Genomic DNA, 22539 nt, shown 5'->3' with positions numbered 1-22539 from the left:
GAGATGTTTTGACACTTGTGTAGGAACTGCTGAAACTCCATCGCAATCCAGATATTATTATTTATTTTATGAACATATAGGGAATGTGGAAGGCAGCAAATATCGAAATGCACTACACAAATTCAAACCGATGATATGCTGTGACTTGTGTTGAAAAACATCATTATATTCCTTTTGTTTAACAAATGATACGCTGACTTACCTGCTGCCCACCTCCCTCACGGTAAATCCTTTTCATGAAGGCAGTGCCTTTTTTCGCCAACTGTTTACTTGATGCGACGCAGGCGATTGGTGGCCATCAGTGTGTACAAAGCATATCTGATCAATGGGGAATTGAAACAGGTACAAGAAGAGCTAGGAATGCCGAGGACGTGAGAGGAGAGGGAATAAACCGTGCCATGGAAAGGAGCTGTGGATCTGGAAAGTTGCACACCAGCCTAGTTTAGTTCAGAAAATAGTTGCAAATACTTTCACTTGTACAAGTTGCTGGTGTTACTCCCCCAACTCACTGATGTCATGACTGAAAGGCTACTTACTGGATTTATCGTTTAAAGGACAAGAGTGTGTTAGAACATAACCGGAATTAACTTTGGACACAAAGTCAGAAGGGAAGGTCACAAATCCAATTTGTGAATAGAATGGGTGTTGCTGATTCCATTTGGATATAGTAAAACATGATCTTAATGTAGGATAAGTGTCTTTTGATTTAAAAAAAGATGAAGCTCCATGATCATATGATCATCTGAAAACATATGAAACATGCACAAAGTGTTAACTGTGGTTCAGCGGCAGCACTCTCATCTTGGAGTCAGAAGGTTGTGGGTTCAAGTAGGTCATTTAATGCCTTTCTGGAGTGAAAGAAGGGATAGAGAGATAGGGTGAGCAGGTGAAATGCACTGGTGAGTATATGAACTTTCATTGCTCATCAGTGGGAATTTAGACAACTATCATCTGAGGGCTTTTGAAATTGCTTCCAATTTTCTTGAGCAGTGTCGGAGCACCTAACTGGCTTAAAGGCTAAAATCCTTACTGTAAGCAGAGAGTTAAATGAACTTAATCATCTCCTCCATGATATCCACCTCCCTGCTCCCTCAATTTCCCCCATCCTGATCACTCAACGATCGGCCTCCCAATTCCATTTGCTAGCTGAGATAGTCAATGATTCTCCTTGGGCACCAGCCCTCACCCCTTCAAAACCATTGTTATCACCCACTTATTTAAAAAAAATACACCCAATCTTTGCCTTTATTCCTTCATCTCCATCCTCCCTTTCCTCTCTTAAGGTTCTTGAATGTCTGGTCACCGGTCACCTCAGCTCTGTGCTCACCTCCCTTAACTCCTTTTTAAAATGCTCTTCCCCAAGCCTGGCTGCTGCCCTTCTTGCAGTGCCAGAATGGCCCTAATCAGTTGTTCGAGTCAACCTCCTTTCTTCTCTGTTTCACAACCACACGTTTCGAGTAAGTACGAGACACTTCGTAGTGGAGTACACAGAACAGACTTTATTGATGCACCATAAAGGTGATCAGCCTAACCTGTGTGCAGAGTGGCTTTTCGGTTTCAAGTTCTATCTTTCGAATCCCTCTGAATTACTATTGAAAACCATGTTCCTTTATACACCATATTTTGACTACATCAAAGGAAAATTTCATCGATAAGACTGCCTGATGTATCTATTCCCAGACCCTTTGCAAACCGTCTATTGATGCAAACACTTGTAGCTGTTTACTCCAACAACTACTTCCCTTAAACAAGACTTCCGGACATAAGAGTCCCCAAACCCTTTGAAGAAATAAACCTTACTAACTGTTATCTTTTCATACTGTGGTTAATGGATTCTCTACCCTGTTTTATTACCCTAGAGTTACGCTTTATTACTAACACTTATTTCTTTACATAAGCACTTTACATATCAGAAGACAAGCCATGCTTTCTCCTCCCAACACTTCAATGTCATCCTGTTTATACTGGAAAGCCTGTTGCTTCAAGATGCAAAGAAGTTTGACTGTTAACCCTTCACTCCCTAAGATGTCCAACATGCATCTCTTCAGGTGGTCCAACACCAGTCTGTCTGTGGCTCTGTATCCTCCTTTGTCTTCCTGCGCATCACTGGTGTTAGTGGGATTACTCTTGCCTTATTCTACACACTCCTATCTGAATGCAAGCAGAGCATCTTTGGCAGTGGTTCTCTTGTTGCCTCCGAGTCCCCCAAGAACGTATCTTTGACCCCCTCTTCATCTACATGTTGCTCTTTGGTGACACCTTCTGCAGACAAGGGATCAGCTTCAGCATGCGCACCAACATCCAGCTCTACTTCTCTACCACCTCTGTGCTGTTTCTCCAACATCCAGTATCTGATGAATCTTAATTTCTCCAGCTCAACACTGGGAAGGACAAGGCCTTCATGTTTGGCTTGCTACAAACTTTGCTCCCTTGCCACTGATTTCATCCTTGTCCTGGCCACTCTCCCGAACCAAGTTGAACCAGACTGTTTGGAAATTGGAGTTCTGCTCCACTCCGCGCTGAGCTTCAGATGCTATAGACCGCATATTTCCACCTCTAGCCCAGCCCCTCAGCTGAAACCCTTGTACTTACTTTTGTCACCTCTAGGCACAATTACTCAACACTCTACTGGCCTCCCAGTCTCCACCCTCCATAAACTCCAGTGTGTTCAAAACTTACCACACATAATCTGCACTGCCATCGCCCCTTTCTTTCTGACCTCCCAACATCTCTCATCCCTCATAGCCATGTGTCACCTATTTCCACAATCTACTCCAGACCTATATTCCTTCCACTGCCCTAAGCACTCCATTCCTCTGACTGCAACCTCTTGTGTATCCCCTCCATCCCCATTGCTGCAGTGTTGGTGGCAGAGTCTTCAGCTGTCTAGGAACCTCCTCCCTAGAAGAGTTTAGAAGATTGAGAGGGGATCTCATTGAAACCTATAAAATTCTGTCAGGCCTGGACAAACTAGATGCAGGAAGGATGTTTATGATGGCCGGGGAGTCCAGAACCAGGGGTCATAGTCTAAGGATAAGGGGTAAGCCATTTAGGACTGAAATGAGGAGGAATTTCTTCGCCCAGAGAGCGGTGAACCTGTGGAATTCTCTGCCACAGAGGGCGGTGGAGGCCAATTCATTAAATATATTCAAAAAAGAGTTGGATATATTTCTTAAGGCTAAAGGGATCAAGTGATATGGAGAGAAAGCAGGGACCGGGTACTGAGTTTGGATGATCAGCCATGATCTCATTGAATGGCGGAGCAGGCTCGAAGGACCGAATGGCCTACTCCTGCTCCTATCTTCTATGTTTAAACCCCCTCTGCTGCGTTCTCCTCATTTTAGTCTTCCTTCAAATCCATCTCTTCAACCAAGCGTTTGGTCACACCTGCAAATCTCTCCTGGCATAACATCTGTTTTCCATAAACCTATGCCACAGGCATTTTTTTGCATTAAAGGTCCCATTAAAAATGCAAGTTCATTTTGTTCATGTGTTCTATTTTCTCAAACCCCCTTGTGATCACTACTGTGGTCTAGCAGCTGCTTACTCTCTGCTTTTGCTCACAGTTTTAGTTGTAGAAGTCCTCCAGAATGTGAACTGGGAAATTACATTTTTTGCAGCAAATGTTTGAAAGCATCAATTTATCAGGAACTGCGAATACTTGCGGTGGTTTTGTTGCACCTTTGATTATTCCTAGCCTTGTGACCCAGTCCTAAGTATCAAGCATCCTTTTTGTATAAAACAGTATAAACCTGCCATTTGACTGACAACACAAACCCTGGAAAACCTTCCAGTCTCGTATTTGTTTATCTTTTGGATTTTTGTAGTACATAATCCCAGTCATCGTTGCTATAGATTGGAGGCAGTTCCCTGTAAGTCACTTCAACAAATATCCAAAGTATATTTATTACAGGGCTGGTTGTCTTTTATCTCTTAATTTTCTTTTTGCCACTTCTTTAGGCCATAATGCAGCATTCCTTGCACAGTAAGATGGGCCTATGACCTGTATTTCAGTGCTCATTGGCAGGAATTTACATAAAGGTCAGTAGATGGCAAATCCCGCAGCTTTTGATTTTCTCTCCACCCATGGTGGAGGAGCAGCCGTCAACTGTTGTTTGATGCTGTATACCCTCCAGAGGAATGGAGTGCTTGGGGATGGGATGGAAGAAGAAGCGGCTGAAATGGGCTGTGCTACTTCCCATAGATGATGGAAGTGCTCTGAATCATTCTGCTGCAGACCATTTTCTGACTAGATTCAGGTGTTGAGCTGTGCATCAGCATGAACTTTCAGTGAAAAGAACAGATGGTCTTCATTTATAATGTTTGAACCGTGCTGGAATAGGAAGGGAAGAGGTGATCATTTATGCAGCAGAAGAACTTGAGTGGGAGAAGTTTTTCAGCCAAACCCTGTGTTTGTTTTTACTTTTTTTTTTTAAAAAGGGCATGATATTGTAAAGTAGCTTTGTGTTGCGTGACTTGGAGCTATATGGTCAAACTTGGCAGTGGTAATGGAAGATAGGAGCTCTGGTGGGGAAAGGTCGGAAAAAGTAACCAATACTAAACTTTAAATGTTTTGGGTAGGATTGTATTCAGATCTTGTGTTACTGCTACAGCATTCACCCCCAGTTTTATTCTCTGTATAATCCATGTAAAAGGGAGTTGACTCTTTTTGGAGTGGTGATGTTGCAGTTTCGAGCAAGTTATGGATCTGAGACTGGTGCCTTATTTTTCAAGAACCTTTAGCCTGCTCTGTTAATGTTCTGAAGGGCAACACAGCAGTTTTTCCCCCCTCTCTCTGACCTGAAATTGGTGCCATTTGGTGAGGCACAGTCCCTTGAACATTGTCTGTTCTCCGGTACTTTATCCAAGTGTCCGTTCCTCGTGTGAAACTAACTCCTGTGTGAATGGGCTGCTCGACTGAAGAAGGCATCGCACACCAGTCCAGTCCTGTTCTCCACTGCTGTCCGCACATGCACACTTTCCAGCAGGGAATCATGGAACAGCACAAGGCCTTCTGGTTTGTGGAGTTCAGTAACACACCGAATAAGTAGATTTACCGATATGCCATTAGGGCCCAGGGGTAATCAGGTGCTCATTCCTGAGCTGTAAATCTAGATAATATAGTTTAGCAACAATTATGGTTGATGCCCAACAAATGGGTGATGCTGTGGCTTGGTATTGTCTTTTGTTCATGGAGTAGGAATCTATGGGTTGTCTTCTGTGACTGGTCATATATATAACATACATATAAGAACATAACAAGAAATAGGAGCAGGAGTCGGCCATTCGGCCCCCGTGAGCCTGCTCCGCCATTCAATAAGACCTCATCTCCACTTTCCTGCCCGATCCCCATATCCCTTGATTCCCTTAATATCCAAAAATCTATCGATCTCTGTCTTGAATATACTCAACGACTGAGCCTCCACAGCCCTCTGAGGTAGAGAATTCCAAAGAGTCACCACCCTCTGAGTGAAGAAATTTCTCCTCATCTCAGTCCTAAATGGCCGACCCCTTATTCTGAGACTGTGACCCCTGGTTCTAGACTCCCCAGCCAGGGGAAACATCCTCCCAGCATCTACCCTGTCAAGCCCTGTAAGAATTTTGTATATTTCAATGAGATCACCTCATTCTTCTAAACTCTAGAGAATATAGGCCTAGTCTACTCAATCTCTCCTCAAATGACAATCCCCCCATCCCAGGAATCAGTCTGGTGAATCTTCACTGCACTCCCTCTATGGCAAGTATATCCTTCCTTAGGTAAGGAGACCAAAACTGTACACAATACTCCAGGTGTGGTCTCACCAGGGCCCTGTATAATTGCTGTAAGACGTCTCAAATCCTCTTGTAATAAAGGCCAACATACCATTTGCTTTCCTAATTGCTTGCTGTACCTGCATGTTAACTTTCAGTGATTCCTGTACAAGGACACCCAGGTCCCTCTGAACACCAACATTTCCCAATCTCTCACCATGTAAAAAATACTCTGCTTTTTCTATTTTTCCTACCAAAGTGGGTAACTTCACATTTCTCCACTCTATAGTCCATTTACCATGTCCTTAGCCTGTCTCTATCATAGTGTCGTTCTTGTGTCTTAGTTGAGCTGCGGGACTGGAATGATAAGTGGAGACCAGCCACTTTTCTCTTGCAGAGATGGAATGGTTAACTGACGTGAGCCAACTCTGGTTACAGAGTGTAATGGCAAGGGAATGGGAGCAGATTTCCTTTCTCCAGGGCATTGTAGTGAAGCCATGAATTTTTGAAGGCAGGAGCTGACCAGGATAAGATGAGCTTGTTATTTAATAGACTAATGCAGGGAGCTACAATTAATCTGAACAGAATTAATGTGCATTTATGTAGTGCCCTCGGGACCCCCCAAAATCCTTCAGAATGAATAAAGTAGCCCATACCAGCAGGACCCTGATGTCACCTCTGGATGTTAAGTGGGAAGTAACATTCACATCACATTAGTGTCTGGTAATAACCACCTTGAACAAGAGAAAACCCAGACATATCCCTTTGGCGCCAACATTGCTGATTATCCCACCATCAACATCTTTGGGGGTGGGGAGTCACCATTGACTAGAAGCTTAACTAAACCAGCCATATTAACACTTTGGCTAGCAGGGCAGAGGCTTGGGTCATCTGCAATGACTGGCTCACCTCCTGGCTGTCTACAGGGTGATGGAATATTCCCCACTGGCCTAGATGGGAGCAACCATAACAGTGCAAGAAGCCCAACATCCAGGATAGATCAGTTCGCTTGGCTGATGCCCCTGCCACTAGATTTTATTTACACCCCTTCCACCACTGGCATATTGTGGCTGCAGTATGTACAATCTACAGGATGCATTGGAGCAACCCGCCAAGGTTACTTCAACAGCACCTTCCTCCCCTGTGACCTTTATCACCGAGAAGGGTGAGAATAGCAATGTTGTGAGAACTTCATGACCATGAAGTTTCCTTCCAAGGCATGCATAATTCTAGCGTGGACACATATTGCCAATCCTTTATTGTTGCTGGATCAATATCCTGGAATTTCCTACCTAACACCATTGTGTGAGCACTGTCGCCACATGAACTGTAGTAGTTCAAGGAAAAAGGTACACCACTGGCTTTTAAGGGCAACTAGGGATGGGCAATAAATGTAGCCTTGCCAGCGCAGCCCATGTCCTGAGAACAAATGTGTATTAAAATAATTGCTTTTCAAGTGCAGTCACTGTTATACAGGTAAACAGGGTACCTTGTTTTGTGCACGATAAGGTCACAAATAGAAAATGAGTGGCCAGTTAATCTGTTTCTGGTGGTTCTGCGATTATTACCATGGGACTTTTCATGCATAGGAATAGAAGTAGGACATTCAGTCCCTCGAACCTGTTCCACCATTCAATGAGATCATAGGTGATTTGTATCTGAACCTCATCCACCATCGAAGCAGGCTTCCAGCGCCAGCTCAAGACCGTTGTAACACTCGTGGACTTGTCAGCGGCGTATGACACAGTATGGAAGCATGGACTGCTTTTCAAGCTCTCCACCATTTTACCCTGCAGAACAACAATCCATCTTCTCAACTCCATGCTTAGCAACCGACGCTTCTGTGTGTACACTGGCACCCAGAAGAGCAGATATAGGACACTGAACAACGGACTCCCACAGGATTCTGTCCTGGCACCTATGTTATTCAACGTTTACCCCAGTAATCTGCCCGAAGCACAGTCCCGCAAGTTCGTATACGCTGATGACATTGCCTTGGTCACACAAAACATGAATCTGTCCGTCACCGAGGAGCCCCTGACCAGTGATTTACAGAGGATGGAGGCCTACTTCCACGGATGTTGACTTCGGCCAAACCCGCAAAAGACCGTAACCTCGACATTGCACCTCAACACCCATCAAGCAAACCAAGCTTTGAAAGTCTCCTTTTGCGGTGCAAAGGTAAACCATATCAAAAAACCCTCCTATTTAGGAGTCATGCTCAATCGCACCCTGTCGTATAGACAGCATCTCCAGAACCATGGGAAGAAACTAAAGGGTACGGTCAACCTGATCCAGAAACTCATCGGATCCACATGGGGAGCAGACGCTCAAACCCTCCGTACGACAGCACTCGCCCTGGTATACTCTACAGTGGAGTACTGCTTTCCGGCATGGCGATCGAGTCCGCATGTCAAATCTGTTGATGTCCAGCTGAATTCTGCTATGAGAATTATCACCGGTACGCTTTTATTGATGCCAACACCTAGGCTTGCCTGTGCTTGCAAACATCGTACCACCACACCTAGGCCGCGAATATACAGTCCAGAGAATACAACCGCGACACCAGCAATGACATGCCGATCCAGGCCGACTTGAACAACCTACCCACCAACCCATCTCAAATCTAGAAGGCATTTTGGACCGTCTCCTCAGCCTTGATGACAAAATACTTGGAAGAACTGTGACACACCAAACGGATTCCTTTTATAGAGGACCCCACAGTACAACCTGAAGGATCGAACCATCAATCGCCTCAGAACTAGTCATAGTAGATGCTGCCCACCTTCTCCATAGATGGAAGATTAAAGCATCCCCATCATGCGACTGCGGAGCTCCTAATCAGACCCTGGAGCTCATCATCGAACACTACCCTCAGAGGAAATTCACAGGCAGCCTACAAGATGTCCACGCTGTTACACCGGAAGCTTTGGCCTGGATATCTGACTTGGATAGTGACGTTTGATTTGCTTTGCTACTACCATATGAAAGAAGACTTCATCCACCCGCCTTGGCTCCATATCTTTTTATACCCTTGTCTAGGGTAGACGAAGCCTCGGTTTAATGTCTCATCCAAGAGACAGCTCCTCTTGCAATGCAGCACCTCCTCAGTACTGCACTGAAGAGGTGTCAGCTTAGATTATATGTTGAATTTCTAGCTTGGAGCTTGATACCACAAACTTCTGATTCCAAAGCAATAGAGTCCTCAACTGAGCCAAGCTGATACCTGTACTTTAGTTTCATCTTCACTCGAGGAGCAGCATTTGACTACAAATCTCTTTTAATGCCATAATTAATTGGTTGCAGTTTATAACCCCACAACAGACGAAGATTGAACTCTAGCACATTTAAGTAAATTTATGACTGGGTCTAATGTTGGCCAGTGACCCTGGTATAAATAACACACTAATATCATATTCATAACACATTTTTATGTAATTTAAAAATAACACAACATGCTGTCGGGTTCTATGTTGCGCTCTGCTATTTCACGAAGGCATCAGTGATGACAAACTGTCTTGTCAATGTCTGTTAAAATCATTTATGCTGTAAAAATGATCTTGAAAGCCTACCAATGAATTACAACACTGGAAAGAGCATTTATGATTTGCATCAATCTGAGCCTCTTGACTAGATCACTGCTCTAGTTAAGGAAAGTCACTGGTCTCCTGTACCTATAATTGCATACAGTAAAATGGAAGCTTTATTGCTCCCCACTCATTGTTTCTTGTGTAGAATGAGCATTTGATGGTTAAGCTGTGTTTAGCAGTGGTGTGCATAGATTGTTAGAAGATCAGTACAGCTTTAAAGTGAATATTTTGTTGTCCAGCTATTCTTCAAACCGCTAAATAGCCCTATTACTGTGATTTTAGTATGTGAGGGCATTGTCTGTTCATACATGCAACAAAAAGTTAAACTTTGCTAGACTGTGTATATGCAGTTGCTTTACAGTTCTACCTTGGTTGGCAGTACAGGAAACTCTCCTTTTAACTGGCACCTAAATATCCGGAAATCTCTCTTAACCGGCAAAATTCAGGAGTAGGTTCAGGTAAGTTTTACTATATATTAGTGGCCGTGTAACCGGGGTTCCTGCACCTGTGGCCGTGTAACCGGGGTTCCTGCCCCTGTGGCCGTGTAACCGGGGTTCCTGCCCCTGTGGCCGTGTAACCGGGGTTCCTGCCCCTGTGGCCGTGTAACCGGGGTTCCTGCCCCTGTGGCCGTGTAACCGGGGTTCCTGCCCCTGTGGCCGTGTAACCGGGGTTCCTGCCCCTGTGGCCGTGTAACCGGGGTTCCTGCCCCTGTGGCCGTGTAACCGGGGTTCCTGCCACTGTGGCCGTGTAACCGGGGTTCCTGCACCTGTGGCCGTGTAACCGGGGTTCCTGCACCTGTGGCCGTGTAACCGGGGTTCCTGCACCTGTGGCCGTGTAACCGGGGTTCCTGCACCTGTGGCTGTGTAACCGGGGTTCCTGCACCTGTGGCCGTGTAACCGGGGTTCCTGCACCTGTGGCCGTGTAACCGGGGTTCCTGCACCTGTGGCCGTGTAACCGGGGTTCCTGCACCTGTGGCCGTGTAACCGGGGTTCCTGCACCTGTGGCCGTGTAACCGGGGTTCCTGCACCTGTGGCCGTGTAACCGGGGCTCCTGCACCTGCACCTGTGGCCGTGTAACCGGGGCTCCTGCACCTGTGGCCGTGTAACCGGGGCTCCTGCACCTGTGGCCGTGTAACCGGGGCTCCTGCACACCTGTGGCCGTGTAACCGGGGCTCCTGCACCTGTGGCCGTGTAACCGGGGCTCCTGCACCTGTGGCCGTGTAACCGGGGCTCTCATACATTGGTAAGTATACCTCTCTGTAATCCGGACTTTTTGATCAACCGGCACCACGCCGGTCCCGTCGGTGCCGGATAAAAAAGAGTTTCCTGTATATCATTTTTGCATACTTTTGTGTTGTGTGATACAAGGTCAATGGCTAAATCAGCCCTGTATCACTTTTTTTAAACTTTACTATCTATTTCAAATTTGTTCTTTTTGTCTCCTAGATTATTGTGCTCAAGGAAGGCTCCCAAGTCCCTCAATTGCTTTTTTGTAACTGGCTGGTAGGGAGTTTAGGCAGAATATCGCAGCTGACCTCCATGTAGCTTTTTCTCCCTTTCCCTTCTTTCAGTGGTGCAGCTCCTAAATTCCACTTGGCTGCTACCATGTGGGGATTGTGGTCATGAGCTTGCATCCTATCATTCTAATGCAATACGCTGGTCATTTAATTTTTTTTAATGTGATTTGAGTTCTCTGATGCCAAACAATATATCTTGTCTGTATGAATGGTTTAATAAGGGTAATATTGTAAATATCATTGCTTTTAACTTCAATCTGTGCCAAGCTTTTTGTAATTTTTTTTCCAATAGTTGAGACAGACTGCCTACATAACAAAGTATTTTAATTCATATCAGATTTTGCAGCTGACTCTAATGTTCCATTTGCACTGAAATAACTCTCATTCAATGTATTAACCAAACTCTTCTGGCTTCCTCTGTACTGCAACCTATTCTTAAACCAAATGTCTCTTTTTTTCTCACTTCCCCCTCCCACCAATAATAATGCTTGTTCATATTTTCACTAAGATTAGTCCAGAGCACGCTCTGCTATGCAAGCAATTGTTTTTATAAAGAACAGTGTTTCAAATGTTACTTAACGGCTAAATTACCAAAGGGGCCCACAGACCAAGGTGGCCTGAGATCACTGAGGTGCACTGCAGCCAAACCAACCTTTTGGTTACCAAAACCCGGTGGGTAAATGCATTCTGCAATACTGCACTATACATGCAATAAGGATCCCTGCTGATTTTGTTAGCTGATCTCAGCTAGGGTAGCATTGAGATAATTGACGGGTCTTGGGGATTCTTGCTACTATTTAGCAATTCTTGCTGGTATGTGTGTGAGAACATCAGGTAAGTACCGGAATCAGACTCTACTGCGATGCACTATCCCATCTCTGTTTTCTCTCTTCCCTGACCTCCCACATCACAGTTGCAAACTCTCAACATACATTCTTCAGGTTACCACAGAAGGCTAGCCACTTGTCAGGTATTGGAAAGCTGCTGGTACTCATGAAATGATAAGGAGAGGAGGGGAAATGCACAGGGTGGGGGGGGGATGGGGAAATGCACGGGGGGGGATGGGGAAATGCACGGGGGGGAATGGGGAAATGCACGGGGGGGGAATGGGGAAATGCACGGGGGGGATGGGGAAATGCACGGGGGGGGAATGGGGAAATGCACGGGGGGGGGAATGGGGAAATGCACGGGGGGGGAATGGGGAAATGCACGGGGGGGGGATGGAGAAATGCACGGGGGGGGGATGGAGAAATGCACGGGGGGGGGATGGAGAAATGCACGGGGGGGGAATGGGGAAATGCACGGGGGGGGGGGATGGAGAAATGCACGGGGGGGGGGATGGAGAAATGCACGGGGGGGGGGATGGAGAAATGCACGGGGGGGGAATGGGGAAATGCACAGGGCGGGGGGGATGGGGAAATGCACAGGGCGGGGGGGGATGGGGAAATGCACAGGGCGGGGGGGGATGGGGAAATGCACAGGGCGGGGGGGGATGGGGAAATGCACAGGGCGGGGGGGGATGGGGAAATGCACAGGGCGGGGGGGGGGGATGGGGAAATGCACAGGGCGGGAGGGGATGGGGAAATGCACAGGGCGGGGGGGGGATGGGGAAATGCACAGGGTGGGGGGGATGGGGAAATGCATGGGGGGGATGGGGAAATACACAGGGCGGGGGGATGGGGAAATTCACAGGGCGGGGGGGGGATGGGGAAATTCACAGGGCAGGGGGGAATGGAGATATTCACAGGGCGGGGGGGTGGATGGGGAAATGCACAGGGCGGGGGGGATGGGGAAATGCACGGGGGGGATGGGGAAATACACAGGGTGGGGGGGATGGGGAAATGCACAAGGCGGGGGGGATGGGGAAATGCACAGGGCGGGGGGGATGGGGAAATTCACAGGGCGGGGGGGAATGGAGATATTCACGGCGGGGGGGGGGGAAATGCACAGGGCGGGGGGGGTGGGGAAATGCACAGGGCGGGGGGGATGGGGGAATGCAAGGGCGGGGGGGGGAATGCAAGGGGGGGGATGGGGCAATGCACAGGGCGGGGGGGGATGAGGAAATGCACAGGGCGGGGGGGATGAGGAAATGCACAGGGCGGGGGGGATGAGGAAATGCACAGGGTGGGGGGGATGGGGAAATGCACAGGGCGGGGTGGGGCAGAAACACCCTTTCAGTAGACACTAGATAGTACATTACAGTTTCTGAACTGAAGGCTGGTACATATGGCAAGTTTGAATATAATCTGATCATTCCACACAATGATTGGTCAACCATGATATCGTTTTCTTAAGATGTTGTGACCTTAGTAGATCCTGAAGAGGATTGCAAAAATAAAAAGCCCTGATGAAGATCTCGTGATTGTGTAGTGTATAAAATCAGAGACTTGGGTACTGAGTCATGGAGTTTCTTTTGCATAGAATTACAAAGAATCTACTGCACACAAATTTGGCCCATCTGGTCAATGCTGGTGTTTATACTCCACACGAGCCTCCTCCCACTCTAATAACCTCTTTTTCCACTTTGTCCCCCGCATCCCTCTATTCTATTCTCCCTCATGTCTGCAGAGGGCCATCCCTAAGCACTGTGGGAGTACCTTCACCACATGGACTGCAGTGGTCCAAGGCGGCGGCTCACCACCACCTTCTCGAGGGCAATTAGGGATGGGCAATAAATGCTGGCCTTCCCAGCGACTCCCACATCCCATGAACGAATTTTTAAAAAAGTGCTGCTTGATAGCACTGTCGATGACACCTTCCATCACTTTGCTGATGATTGAGAGTAGACTGATGGGGCGGTAATTGGCCAAGTTGGATTTGTCCTGCTTTTTGTGGACAGGACATACCTGGGCAGTTTTCCACATTGTCGGAGAGATGCCAGTGTTGTAGCTGTACTGGAACAGCTTGGCTTGAGGCGTGGCCAGTTCTGGAGCACAAGTCTTCAGTACGATAGCTGGGATGTTGTCGGGGCTCATAGCCTTTGCTGTATCCAGTGCGCTCAGCCGTTTCTTGATATCATGTGGAGTGAATCGAATTGGCTGAAGACTGGCTTCTGTGATGTTGGGGACCTCGGGAGTAGGCCGCTATGGATCATCCACTCAGCACTTCTGGCTGAAGATGGTTGCAACGCTTCAGCGTTGTCTTTTGCACTCACGTGCTGGACTCCACCATCATTGAGGATGGGGATATTCTTGGAGCCTCCTCCCCCTGTCAGTTGTTTAATGGTCCACCACCATTCATGACTGGCTGTGACAGGACTGCAGAGCTTTGATCTGATCTGATCCATTGATTGTGGGATCGCTTAACTCTGTCTATAGTATGCTGCTTCCTCATTTTAGCATGCATGTAGTCCTGTGTTGCAGCTTCCCCAGGTTGACACCTCATTTTTAGGTGCTCCTGGCATGTTCTTCTACACTCGTTGTTGAACCAGGGTTGGTCCCGTGGCTTGGTGGTAATGGTCGAGTGAGGGATATGCCGGGCCATGAAGGTTACAGATTGTGGTGGAGTATAATTCTGCTGCTGCTGATGGCCCAAAGTGCCTCATGGATGGCCCAGTTTTGAGCTTCTAGATCTGTTCTGAATCTATCCCATTTAGCATGGTGGTAGTGCTACACAACACAATGGAGGGTGTTCTCCGTGTGAAGATGGGACTTCGTCTCCACAATGACTGGCTGCAGTGACCACCGCACAATGCTGTCATGGACAGATGCATCTGCGACAGGTAGATTGGTGAGGACGAGGTCAAGTAGGTTTTTCCCCTCGTGTTGGTTCACTCACCGCCTGTCGCAGGCCCAGACTGGCAGTTGTGTCCTTTAGGGCTTGGCCAGTAGTGGTGCTACCGAGCCACTCTTGGTGATGGACATTGAAGTCCCCCAGCCAGAGTACATTCTGTGCCCTTGCTACTCTCAGTGCTTCATTCCAAGTGGTGTTCAACATGGAGGAGTACTGATTCATCAGCTGAAGGAGGGTGGTAATTAGGAGGTTTCCTTGCCTATGCTTGACCTGAAGCCATGAGAATTCATGGGGTCTGGAGTCAATGTTGAGGACTCCCAGGGCCACGCCTTCCAGACTGTATACCACTGTGCCGCCACCCCTGGTGGGTCTGTCCTGCCGGTGGGAGGAGTTTGGGACATTGGCTAAAAGGTATGATTCTATGAGTATGACTATGTCAGGCTGTTGCTTGACTAGTCTGTGGGACAGCTCTCCCAATTTTGGCACAAGTCCCCAGATGGTGGTGAGGAGGACTTTGCAGGGTTGACTGGGCTGGGTGTGCCGTTGCCGTGGTCGATGTCGGGTGATCCGTCATTCTTATTATTTTGTTTCGTAGCGGTTAGTTACAACTGAGTGGCTTGCTAGGCCATTTCAGAGGAGCAGTTAAGAGGCAACCACCTTGCTGTGGGTCTGGAGTCACATACAGGCCAGACTGGGTAAGGACGGCAGATTTCCTTCCCTAAAGGACATTAGTGAACCAGATGGGTTTTTACGACGATCCGATAGTTTCATGGTCACCATGGTAGCTTTTTAATTCCAGATTTAATTAATTAATTAATTAAATTAATTAACTGAATATAAATTCCCCAGCTGCCGTGGTGGGATTTGAACTCGCGTCTCTGGATTACTAGCCCAGTGACATTACCACTACACTACCGGAATCCCCGTGGGACACCACTTCCCACCCACTGCCAGTCTGAGAAACTTCTCTTAACTCCTACCTTCTTTGTTTTGTAGCCATTTTTCAATCCATGCTGCAACCTCGAAATGTTACTAATTATTTTTCTTGACCGTTTATTGCATTTTTAAGGGTGAGTTGAATTCTGTTTGAGAAATGCCTGCAGTTTACTCCTAAACTTTAATGGCTCTGTGGTATTTGCATTATCTGTTGTGATACTGATCCATGCAAACTGTGAAGGTCCCAGGTTTAGTGATTGGTCTGCGCTGAGCTAGCTGATTTCAATCTGGGTAGCAATAGGGGCTCGCCAATTGACCTCTGTGTCTGAGTTTGTGACAAAGGTAAATCGGACACTTGCTGAGAAGTACAGTGTGTGAACACCTGGTTAAGGCCGGATTGGGCTTTTTCATTCCCTTACTCCCAGATACAAATAGCCTACCAACACTCCAGGCCCGTATGAAGAATGGTCACTTGGGTGAGGATTTAGAAGATGCCTGTATAACTGTACCTCAGCTTGGGGTGGTGCTTTCAGGAAGCTGGGGCGAGGCAGGAGAATTCTACTATAGTTTCTGAAATGCATCATGTTTCATATATAGTTGCTTTGATATGTAGGTAGTTATGTAGAAAAATATGCCAGCCATTTTCAGCAAAGCAAGATCTTGCAAAGAGCTTTGAGCTTCAAGTAGCACCATAGTATTTTTAATGAAGATCGGAATAGGCAAACCGGCCTTGATTTGTTATCCTGTACATAAAATAGCACACTCTTGTGTGGCGAGGATGGCTTAGGACCTTGTCGGTAACCTTGGTTCCTTTGTTGATGGTGGGTTTCACACACAATGTCTTGATGCAAATAATAATGGATGCCCTAGATATGAGTGGAGTTTGAACCTACAGCTTTTAACTCGAGACACAAGTGGGCTACCAGCTAAGCCAAGACGTTTACGGAGAAAATAAGCTTGGGATATTGCACCTTGAGCTGGGGGTGGGGAGAAACTACTGGTCCTTTATTGTATTGTGAATAATAACCCACAGTAATGTTTGGAGTGTATATAATGTGTATTAGAACGTTCTCTAATTTTGTGCTGGAATGCATCTTTTTAATATGAAAATTTTTGATATCTTAATTGTGGATGCACACTGAATTTCTGCATGAGCTACTTTCTGTGACCCATGGGAATTTAGTTGGACCATAAGCAACTCAATGTGTAGGTGAGTGGTTAATCTGCAATATTTTATTTTTGAGAGATGTTCTCAAATGTCTGGGAATAAATGTTGGCTGAGACTGTAACCCACTTTTGAGGAAATCCAGTGACATCCTAATTCAAGGAAATTTGAGGCTTGGCGTCCAAACTAATGTAGACAGTTACTTTTATAAATTAGACAAGGTGTTTTCTATTGGGTGCTTTACTGTTGATTTTAAATATTTTTAATTACCAGTGACCATATTTGTGTCATGTGATAAATGGGAAGGTTTCATTGAGCAATTCATCAAATGATTGAAACACAAAGCAGGGGGGTGTTCTGAGTAAGGGTCTACACCCACAATACTGAGACCTGCTGACTAACTTTCATTATGTGCCAATAGAAAGGTTACAGGGAAGGAAATGATCTGCTTGGTAGTAAACATCTATTGTTCATCAAGAAGTGTTTAGCAATGAATTACTTTGGAAAAATGCTCACCGGAAACTTCTTGCTCATCCTGGAATGCTAAAGCAGTTGAGGCTTGTAGCTGAAGAGCATTTGGATGCAGAAATGTTAGCTTTGTTCTTTGGGTCGGGTCATTCAAAATTGTAAAAAGCAAAAAACAGAAAATGATAGAAACGCACAACAGATCAGTCAACATCTGTCTGGAGAGCCGACCAGTTAAAGCTTTGGGCATGGCACTTTCTTCAGAACTGTCCAGAAGACTGGGCTGCACCCGAAACGTTAACTTGTCTGTTCCCTGCACAGGTACTAACTGACTTCCTGTATGTTTGCAGCATTTTCAGTTTTTGTTTCATCCATAAGTGTGTTCTCTGAAAGTCTCGTCTTGATGAAGTTAATCTCTGACGCATGGACTAGGGAAATTAAAGCATATGGTTCTTTTATATCAGTAAAAGTGGGCTGGAATTGGAATACACTAGAAATAAATACTGCATTGTTTATCTTTGACAGTAAATAGAACTTAAAATTTGAGAATTTTTGAAAATGTAAACTTTACTTTTACTTATCATACTAGTGAGATCCTGAAAAATTCTCTATGTAAAAGCCTACGGTAGGCTGCTTGTAGAGAGTTCACAGTGCCTGTGTTGAGACCCTGTGTGCACATTGTAATGGATTCCATGTTGTGTGTCGTGTAGTTGCAACCACCCAGAAGTCCAGTCAGGTTCATGGGGTGTGGAATGTCACTCTGGGATTAACACATATAGATAATCTGCTGTCAGATTAATCGAGCAGGATTGTCTCCAGTAGACCTGCCCGCTCCTTTCTGTGGTAAGAATGGCCTCTGACTCAATCAGTAACCTTTCTTTATTTTTGGTGGACGATCTTGCGCAGAATGATGTCTTGATAGGATGCCCTAGACGTGCCCACGGTTCACTGAACATGGGCAATCTTGTTGCCTTTTTCTTCCCACTTTGAATTGCGTACCAGTTTTGTCAGTACGAATTATTGTATCGGGTTGCTATTTTGTTTGTGCTAACCAATACTCTTAGCAGCTATACCAATACCAAGAAATAGTACAACATTTTAAAAGAGCATGCAGTGGTTTACTGTCCTTGTGCCGAGTAGCAACTTTTTTTTTTCTGTGTACACCTTGGTGCCAAGGACATCCTGTTCCGTGAACATTTTGTTTTTGTTCAAGTGCCTCAAGCGACACTTGTAAGGTGTCAGCCGTGCCTCAATTGGTAGCACTCTTGCCTCTGAGTGAGAACGTTACGGATTCAAGTCCCACTGCAGAGACTTGAGCACAAAAATCTAGGCTGACACTCCAGTGCAGTGCTGAAGGAGCGCTGCACTGACAGAGGTGCCGTCTTTCGCGCGAGATATTAAACCGAGGTCCCATCTGCTCTCTCAGGTGGATGTAAGAGATCTCATGGCACTATTTGGAAGAAGAGCAGGGGAGTTCTCCCCGGTGTCCTGGCCAATATTTACCCCTCAATCAACATCACTAAAACAGATTATCTGGTCATTATCATGTTGCTGTTTGTGGGAGCTTGCTGTGCGCAAATTGGCTGTCTCGTTTCCTACATTACAACAGTGACTACACTTCAAAAGTACTTCATTGGCTGTAAAGCGCTTTGGGACGTTGTGAAAGGCGCTGTATAACTGCGTTTTTTTTCTTCTGTATGCAAGAATACAGGAATACAAGCTGCATCTACAGAGTGGTTAACACTTTCAATAATCCACCACTGGACCTGATGCAAGCTTTCTATATTTATTTAAAAATTCAAGAAATGTGACTAAACAGAATGCCTGTTAGAAAGTGGGCTATGAATTACTTTTAATGTTTAACCTAACTCACTTATGCTTACAACATTAGTTCTTGATGTTTATAGTACTTGTGACTGCTATTTTGGATTAGAAAGACTCTTGACTCCTTCTGGAAATAAGACAAATGGCTACTAAAATTGTACATCAAGTCAAGGCAGCAAGAGGCTAACTTCAAATAGTGACTTTGTGCAGTAACATTGAGCTGTGTACGTTGCCAATTCCTGCATGATCTGTTTAGAAAATTGATGACAGGAGCACATTCAGGCTTGTGTAATGAATTGGAACCGGACCAAACTTCTTGCTTCTGACCCAGTGCACTTTATGCTGGTGTGCTTCAGCAGCAGCCACAATCATTGCCAGAAAGGCAAGTCCTTTTATTCAGAAATTCTTGGCCCATGCAGGAGAGCAAACAAAAATGGCACAAGCATAGGTTTCTGTAGCTAGAAAAATACAATGGCTTGGAGTTTATCAAAGTTAAAGGTCCACTGTAAAAAGAAATGTTTCAGGAATCGATGCTTGAAATCGCGCATGCGTTTTGGTGAAAGATCAGTATAAATCTATATCTAAGGCTGCTTCATTTTGCAAAGTTTAATGGTTTATTGGGAGCAAAAGTGGCCAATCGCTGGAATGGCCTTCTGGGTAGTCAGTGGAAACAAAATCTCAAGGCAATTCGATAATGAGATGGGAAGAACATAGACATTTCAGCACAGAAGAAAGCCTGATGCATGTGACCATTCCAATTCTCCAAGTGCCTATCTCTATACCTCTTAAATGCCATGATTGGCTCAGCTTCAATAACTACCTGTTGTAATGTATGCTAATGACCCTGTTGAGTGGAAAAATATATCATCTTAAACTCTCCATTTATACTATTGATCCGAATCCTAACTATACACCCCCCAGTCACCAATTCATTGACCAGAAAAATACTCTTGTTCAATGCTCATCCAGACCTAAAATCAATTCTTTACTGAATATGTTTTGCAGGAAGTAGGTGGAACTGCAATGTTTAGGAATGCCACAAGATAATAGACCTCTGTGCCTCTGAATTTCCACTGACTTTGAATCCTGCAGCACAGGAGGAGGCCATTCGGCCCACCGTGCCTGTGCCAGTTTATTGAAAGCTCTCCCATTAGTCCCACTCCCCTGCTCTTTCCCCACAGTCCTGCAAACTTTACCCTTTGAAAGTCGAGATCCAATTCCCTTTTGAAAGTTACTTTTGAATCTGCTTCCAGTGCATTCCAGATCATCATAACAGAGTTTAAAAAAAAAATTCTCCTCATCTCCCCATGGCTTTTTTTGCCAGTTGTTTTTAATCTCTTATTTTAAATCTGTTGTTTAAAATCTTATCTAATTAATTTGGCAACTAACATTAGCCTGGATGAAGTTACAGAACTCCTAAATATCAGGATGTTAGTCATAATAGGAGTACAGTAAATTGTACTTAACTTCTAAGTTGCATATTGCTACTATTTGCTTGTTCTATTACCATTTTTAATAAGTTTGATTAAAGTCTAGTGTGATATTCTGCTGCCTTCCAAAGACTAGAAAATGGTGGTTAAAACCAGTACTGTAGTTGAAATGATCTGAAGGTTCTCTGTTCTGGGTAAGTGAAAATGCTTTCTCTGGGACATAGGTAGCTAGGGATCACCTATGAGAGTTGTCTGAAACACAAACAAAAATATCTAGTTTTTACAAAAATGTAACCATGGGGTAGTTTATAAAAATCATCTTTAAGCTATGTAACTTGGAGGCCTTGTGAAGCAGGTCCCCTACTTGTTTCTAGCTGGAATGATGGGGGAGGAGTTAGGAATAAACGACTTCTCCCCTGCCACCCCCTCTAAATAAGGTATGTTGCGGGTCTTGTGCATTGTAGTGGCAATGCAATCACATTTTTAATAAATTAAGCAGTTTTCTTTTCTTTGTCTCTGATCTTTAATTAATGTATAAAGCAATTCACATATCTGATGATTACCCCCTCCACCTTTGCATTCCCAAACAGTAATCACAATTTCTAATCCTGCAAACAAGTATTTTTAATTTTAATGTGCAATTTTTGGGTGGGGGGAGGGGGGGAGGGAGGGTAGAAGAAGTATCTTTTCAGATCATGAATATGATGCAGTGCAATTCTGCTGTGCTTAATGTGGCTTTCTGGCTTTTCTTTAGTGCTTGAATTAAACCAGCTTTTAGCTGACCCCTTGAGTGCCATTTAATCATTGTTTTTTTATTGTTTTTCTTCTCTTCAGATTACTCTAGACAAAGTCTTTGGAATTACAGCTTCCAGCAGCAGTAGTTTAGCCTGTGACTTAACCACAGGACTAGTGGCATATCCAGCAGGGTAAGTGACATATGACAGCCCCGCTTTAGTTGGTAAATGCAGTGTCATACTGAGGTATACAGACCCAGGAAGCTACCAGGTTTCATCTTGGTGCATGCTGATTCAGTTGATCTTACCTGGGGTAATGGAACAATGTGTCTTTAACCTCCCCGGACCTGTGGAGGAGGGGTATAGAAGGGGTTCCTGCTTTTCGTAGCAATTCAGGGAGGCTAGATTGGACTTGGCTGTGGCCCACACTTGATTAGCTAGTTAACAATTGCAGCCTAAACTTGCATGTACAAGAATGGTCACTGGTATACACTGCGAGGCTGCTATTTCCCAAGGGCGAGCATCCAAAACTGCTTTGCATCTGTGTGTAGCTGTATCCTTGGAGCCACTGCTTTGCAAAAAGAACATTTCATGTGATAAACAGCAATGCCGATGTGGTAAAATTCTCTAATCCAGTTGGGAACATACAAGGTTTCCCAGGGGCTGTTGAAGTATGATAATGCTCATTAGAAAAATAAAATCTGCAGGCCTTTTTCTGCATCTTAATGTATAGTACAATTCTGAATTTTTGGATACATTAATCAGATTGCAGTGTAACCCGTGCAGATAGCTGCATTCTGTATTGTTTGCTTTTCCTGGCCTACCTGTTCCTGAAACAGCCTCCGTTTCTTTCATGCCATGATTTAGAATTCTAAAATTAGACTTTGTCTCCTTACAGAACTTGTGTTAGTTCAAGTAAATATTATTGAAGTTGCCATAGTAGTGCAGAATTCAATTTCAGTTAACAATGTGAGGTTTGTGTTCTTTACTGGAAGATTAGAAAATGTTGTGGCTATACTACAGCAGTGTACTGCATTGTGGAAGATTAAAAACCGATCTTGTATGTGATTAGTTCACTTGGCAATATATATCCCCACTAGTGCCTCCAGATAGACCTTCAGCAAAGTACTCCTTGACTTGTTTTTTCTTCCCTCTTCAGACTGTAAAGGTACGTGGGAACACACGAGCACAGTACTGTACCTGAGTGTGAATGTAAATTATGTTGATCTTAGAATGGTACCTGGAACAAGTCAATCCACTGGAGCCCAGATTCCAAAATAAATACTTTCAAAATATCTCACTGATATACACACAAACCACACTTGAACCCACTCTCCAGAGAATGTTGCTTTTATACGCTGCGCCTGAACTGAAACTTTGCTTCAAATGTGGACTG

At 45.1% G+C, this 22539-nt stretch overlaps 1 protein-coding gene across 2 annotated transcripts in view; it reads left to right on the top strand.

The window, feature by feature from the left end:
* Positions 1–22539, top strand: part of LOC147096844 (mitogen-activated protein kinase-binding protein 1-like) — a 104049-nt gene that overhangs the window by 2475 nt on the left and 79035 nt on the right. For both annotated transcript variants that reach the window (XM_085973531.1, XM_085973530.1), the window contains exon 2: positions 21244–21335. In XM_085973531.1, coding sequence (XP_085829657.1) covers positions 21244–21335 — 92 coding nt within the window. The remainder of the gene's footprint in view (positions 1–21243; positions 21336–22539) is intronic.

Source organism: Somniosus microcephalus, chromosome 34, assembly GCF_052327205.1.
Source record: "Somniosus microcephalus isolate GS21.2 chromosome 34, FLI_Smic_1.0, whole genome shotgun sequence".
NCBI classification, from domain to species: Eukaryota; Metazoa; Chordata; class Chondrichthyes; order Squaliformes; family Somniosidae; genus Somniosus; species Somniosus microcephalus.
The sequence above is the reverse complement of the archived record's forward strand: the minus strand, read 5'-3'. Positions and strand labels throughout refer to the sequence as shown.